The 6110-nt window shown below is 34.1% G+C and overlaps 1 protein-coding gene across 1 annotated transcript; it reads right to left on the bottom strand.

Annotated features, from left to right (window-relative positions):
- Positions 1 to 282: 282 nt before the first annotated feature.
- On the bottom strand, positions 283 to 4636 carry LOC143637222 (serine/threonine-protein kinase AFC1-like). Its single transcript, XM_077104665.1, has 12 exons — positions 4298 to 4636; positions 3266 to 3437; positions 3166 to 3192; positions 2914 to 3067; positions 2769 to 2817; positions 2581 to 2695; positions 2310 to 2401; positions 1800 to 1956; positions 1650 to 1714; positions 1475 to 1572; positions 724 to 829; positions 283 to 592 (listed from the first exon to the last, which is right to left on the bottom strand). The coding sequence occupies exons 1-12, from the start codon at positions 4388 to 4390 to the stop codon at positions 434 to 436; spliced, it is 1287 nt and encodes a 428-aa protein (XP_076960780.1). The 5' UTR covers positions 4391 to 4636; the 3' UTR covers positions 283 to 433.
- Between the last annotated feature and the right edge of the window lie 1474 nt (positions 4637 to 6110).

The raw sequence follows: 6110 nt of genomic DNA, 5'->3' as shown, positions 1-6110 counted from the left end.
CATATGCATAGGGTTCTCGATTACTTTTCACTCAAAAACACGTAATACTATAAATTATTATTTAATTTTTTTAAATAAAAATATGTGTAGGGCAGTTTGATTGGTTGGAATTGACTTATTGTTTATTCTAGTGCATGTGTTAATCACGTGACGTGTTTGCCAGCCCTACCCAGACACCCCTACATCTATTTCCTTCCCATTGAAATCCCAAAACAAGCATTCAAATCATAATGATTAAAATTGTGACATTTTTATAATTATACGACCGGACTTCAAACCATATTAGTATAAACCAATATACATCACCAACATTCAAGCAATCAGAAAGTAAAACAAGCAGATAATTTTGTGATGTAACATTAAAACCATGATTAAGTGCTTCGATTTATACGAAAAAAAAAACCACTTTCTATTTAACTTTTGAATTTTCCGATTACAAAGGGTAGCCGTATCGTCTAATATCTCCCGTGAAGAACGGGTGCCTTAAAGCTTCTCGAGCTTTGAGCCGTTCTGATGGCTCGAAACGCAACAACCCCTGCAACAGGTCAATCAGTGCCCCAGCCGAGTGGTCCACATGCTGCATTACCAAGTTCTGCATTCACAAAACAAAAACAAAAACAAAAACAAAAGGCAACAATTGTTTTAATTTATTTATGTGATAACTAATCTTGACTCTTGATGCGTAAAAATGTCTTTTTAACAAACACACACACTTATTTATACCTGCAGGCGTGGAAGTTTCCAAACCGCCCTCATACTTTCTCTTGAAGCTGCACCCTCGGGCCAATCTAACCGTGCACCCCTTCTAAAATATTTTTCAGATCGCCGGCTGACAAAACATTGGGTATAATATTACATATAAAAATAATCTAAGCTGTTGAATATATACAAGTTAGGAGATTGTATACACTAAAAATGTACTTTGATTGGCCTCTCCCAAAGTGTGTAAAAGAACAGAATGTTCAGTTAACCATTAATGAACGGACCAGAAGGAAGTTCGTTTATTTAATAAAACAAACAAACACGAACAGCCTTTTTGTTCATTAACTTAAAACGATGAGCATGACACATGCCTTGTTCGTTCGTTTAAAACTTTTAGGCCCATTGCAATTTGGTCTAATTTTATTAACTTTTTTAGGCCCAACACATTGTTCACATTTACTTCTAAAATTGATTTTTATCTCAGTTATGCTCATTCATCCATTTTCAGCTATGTTCGTTAAATTTTATTATGAACCATTCGTTCGATTATGTTCATGAATCGTTCGTTCATGCTTTAATGAACGATCATAGCAAACACAAGCACATTAATTCTCTTAACGAACAAACACAAATAAGAAAACCATGTTCGTTTGATTGTTCATGTTTGTTCGGTTCATTTACAATCCTATGGCTTTATTCAACCCATTTGAGACAAAACCAACCCAAATAAACCTGTCAATGTAATATTGTAATTATAATAATAATATCTTACTCGGCTCTCATGATCATATGTTGCGGAAGCGGCCCTAAAACTCTCTCCATCATGGCAAGATGTTCCAAATTCTCATGAGTTTGAAACAAAGCCTCGCCCTATTTGAAAAAGAAAGGTTAATACATTTTTCCGTTTATATATTTGCATAATAATCTAAAGAAAATAGAATACTTACAGAGCAAAGTTCAACGAGTATGCAACCTATACTCCACAAATCACATGGGTAATTCCAGCCAAGTCCTACATGCAACAAAAAATGTAACTCAAATGACAAATAATGATATTACTTACAAGGTCGCATGATAATAGAGTAGACGCCACTCACCCAATATAACCTCTGGGGCCCGGTAATGACGTGTTGATACAACATAGCTGTGGTCCTGGTGTTCAAATGTAGTACTCCCAAAATCAATTAGCTTAATAGCACTTGTTTTTGGCAAATTCTTAAAGCAAGAACCTTCCTTTCCAGATCTTGAAAAAAACTGTATTACAGAAACATTATAATTACACGTTAATTTGTTTCAACAATATTATTGTAGTTTATAAAAACTTACAACAAATAATCTTATTTGAATCTTACATTAACTTAACTATTTAAAACTTGATAAAAAGCAATCTAAACATATAGACCATATTTGATATCCAAATAACAAGATTGTTATAATGAATATGTTAAAAGAAAATTTTGGGTGATAAATAGCGCTGCAACAAAAAAGAAAAGTCACACCCTTTCGTTATTTTGGTGGATACAATGGAGACGGTACAAGTAATTAAAGGATAAAATAGTAAATGTAATTAGAAGGTAAAACTCAAATCTTTTTAAACAGTTACATACCTTACAATCTGGCACCTTGATATATTCGGATGAAACCAAAAGAATATTTTCTGGTTTTAAATCGGTATGTATAAGGCGTAAATCATGCATAACTGCAAGAAAAGCAAACAGAAGAAAAAATGAAGAAGACATTAGTGATACACGAAAAGATAACTGAAAAAAAAAAGATAATATGACTAATAATAGCATTTCATCATAAAGATACGTTTTGCATGTATAAAATATAAAAAGAAATAGCAGAAAACAAAATGGTACAAGGTTTAGCACACACATGCAACAGATTCCAAAAGTTGTCTTCCAAACTCGCGAACAAGATCAATGGGAAACGAACGGTAGTTGTTTTTGCGCAGAAAATCATATAAACTCGGACCGAGCTTCTCAAAAACCTGTGACGATGACGGGGAGTCACTGTCATTGCTAAATTAATAATATCTCAAACATATACCAGAAAACACTTACAATACAAATATGATTACGATAGTCAAACCAATTCCGTATTTGCACACAACTGCAAACATAAAGTTACAAAACCTCTTACACCACAATCACCCTAACTTCTACAACCAACAATTTAAAAAAAACATATAAACAAATAAACACATACCGTAAGCCACCAATATCATGTCTGGCAAGCTTCTGTAAAACATCAATTTCAATCATGGCAGCTTCACGATACTTGTTTATCGATCGAGCAATTTTAATTGCTACAGGCTCTTTCTTTTCATTATCCAAACACTCCAAAACTTGCCCAAAAGTACCTACAGTTGATTCCATAATGAAAAGTTAGCTAAAGCTTATAAATCAAGATGGAAGAAATAAAGAAGAAGAAGAAGAAGAAGAAGAAGAAAAGGCTAACCTTCTCCCATTTTGCTCAGTATCCTATCTGCAATTAAGAAACAAAGCATCATTAATGCATCCTAAAAAGTCTTTTTAATTCAAAAAATAAAAAATATTACATCGAGGAGTTATATTTTCTCCTACTGCAAACATATAGTGGCCATCTTTATCATCCGGTCTCCATGGAGGTGAACCATTATGAGGCATCCCTTTGTAATATATTGAAGAGTAAGAAAACATAGGGAGTGCATTATTCATATATTCCTGCCTGCAGTATAATGCTGGATGTACCTGAGTGACAAACAAGCATTATAATATTAATATTAACATCTGAACAATCAAATTGATTAAAAACTCTATACAAAACAATGTGTTCTTCATCCAGTTTTGTATATGTCAAGCAGACTTTATTACTGAGTTATACACAAGTCAAAACTGTTCAAATTCAATTTAAAACTCAAACAGATCCATATTATCTCTCCAAACTGGGATCGCTCGTGAGCTACTAGAAATTGGATCGATATAAAGCTCGAAACAAGCCAAGCCTTATCAAGCCGGAGCTAGCCCGAGACTCATATAAAACTCGTTTATTTTATCGAGCCTGAGCTCGAGCCTTATGTGAGAAGAGTGTTTAGGCTCATTGAACCTTGTATATTTTTAAGTTTTAACTATCTTGGACTTCTATGTATAAATTTCATACTGCACAGCCGAGCTCGAGCTGAGCTTTGGCTCCTTAAGGCTTTTCTCAACATATAAAAATAATAAAATACATAAATTAATTAATAAATAATAAAAGAGCCGAGCTCGAGCTTGATTAACGACTCATGATCCAAGCTCGAGCTCGGCTTGTTTACACAGATCCATATTTTTGAAATCTAGTCACAAGTTTTTATAAATTTAACATCAATTACGTAAATTAAGTATATATCACTGCATCAGATGTTATATAAGAAGTTAAATAAACCGGTTCATAACATGTTAAATCTGTCAAATTACAAAAATTAAACCAGATCCGTACTCAAATAACACTCAACAAAAATTAATAATAAAATTAAGAACTCTACTAACTGAATTACACAAAATTCACAGTTTCCAGCACAATAATTCCAATTCCTAATTCAAATAACCTAACAAATATTAATGAACAATACCTTGGGATGAGTCGGATCATCCAATCTCGGGCGTTTCCTGGGGCGTTTATCCATGTTTCTGTGCGGAAACTCGATGATCCGCTGCGTCTCCATCACGTAACGCGGAAGATTATGAAATTGAGATATGGAAACATGAAATGATGGAGTGAATTGGAGTTATAAGGAGTTAATTGGTGGATGATGCAGATGAAGGTTAAGATTGTTGGATGCGTTTGAGTTAATTAAGAACCCTAGATTTTATTTTTTTATTCAAAGAGGGGTGCTGATGATGATGGTGAGGTACAAAGTAACCATGGTTCAGTTAAGCGTTGCCACTTTGATGACTCATGAGTCATGACTTCTTTTTTAGTTTTAGTTTACCTGCACGTGACGTTATTATCCAGACCCTTTTTTTTTTTTTTTTTTTTTTGAGTGTATTGTAGTATATTGGGCTAGGCCCAATATGTTGGACCTGTTGGCCCACACGGATCAAACAATCTAATCAAACGAACACGAGATATTGAGGTGACAACCCTCGACTCTTTCCATATATCAAACGAACATACCAAACGAACTTCATGAACTTATCAAACGTACATGGAGATGAAACTCCTTGACTCTCTCTTAACTCTCTCTCAAGTCTCACTAATAAAACTAATAAACTAGACCCTATTTATAGACCCACTAAACTTGCTCTCAAAGATATACCTTTTCTAAACCTACTACAATTCAAATAACTAAATTATAACTTAACAAAATAAACCTTTAACTTTATTAATATTCAAGATTAATCCTTCATTCACCCCCTTAATCTTGAATTATTCATCTCTTTTGTACCACCAAGGTCTTGAATTCCTAATAACGCTCTCAACTCTCCAATTTAATCATTGGTTCATCTTTACCATTTCTTTTCAGTTGTTTGTAACAAACCTGTTTAACAAGTTCTTCACATTCATCATTCAAACCATCTACATTGATCTCAAATACAACTTTGTTCTCCACGTTCTTCTTTCTCACTTTTCTTTTCTTTCTTTGCTCATCAAAACTTGTAGATGGGTTATTCTTTCTTTCTTTATCAGACCCTACTGTGCCTTCCATTCTGACAATTCTTCTCAAACTTTCGTTCGGTTCTGACTTTTCATCAACAACCACTCGATTGTTAACTTTCACACATAGTTCTAAATCTGCAGACTTGTTAGTTGCATCATTCATTTCATTCAGTACAATATCCTTCCTTTCATCATCATCAGTAGCAGATTTCTTGCTTCCTTTCTTCTCACTTATCTTATCAATTTTCCCATCTTCAAAGTTGTTTGAGTCATAAAAACATACCTTAAGATTCTCCGTCTTCTCTTCTTCTTCTTCTGCTGAAGAAATTCTTTCTTTTTCTTCATTCAACCTTTCTTTTCCTTCACTCTCTAAAACAACTTGCAAAGCTTCTTCTATCTCTGTAGCTTCCCGAGCTTCCCGAACTTTTCTCTTATGTGATTGTTCTTCTTGAACAATCACATCTAACCTTTCTTTCTCAGCGGCTTCTTGAGCTACTTTTTCCTCTTCTATCTTTCGTACATAATCAATTCCGAGAAATCGAATCTTCAAAGCACGTCATACTTCTTTAGCATTCATAAGTATGCCAACTTATACCAAGATATCATCCGGTAGGGTTTGACATATGAACCCCAACGCTGTGTACATATTCCTTTCATCTACAGTCACGCCGACTACAGGTTCAATAACGTCCCAAAAACCATACTCTTTCAGGAATCCCTCCATCTTGGTAGACCATACTTTGTAGTTCGATTTTGTCAATACTGGAAATCCCTCATTCACCATC

Source organism: Bidens hawaiensis, unplaced genomic scaffold (assembly GCF_021521415.1).
Source record: "Bidens hawaiensis isolate Kalapana, Puna unplaced genomic scaffold, B.hawaiensis_p1.1 tig00008152_1, whole genome shotgun sequence".
NCBI classification, from domain to species: Eukaryota; Viridiplantae; Streptophyta; class Magnoliopsida; order Asterales; family Asteraceae; genus Bidens; species Bidens hawaiensis.
The sequence above is the reverse complement of the archived record's forward strand: the minus strand, read 5'-3'. Positions and strand labels throughout refer to the sequence as shown.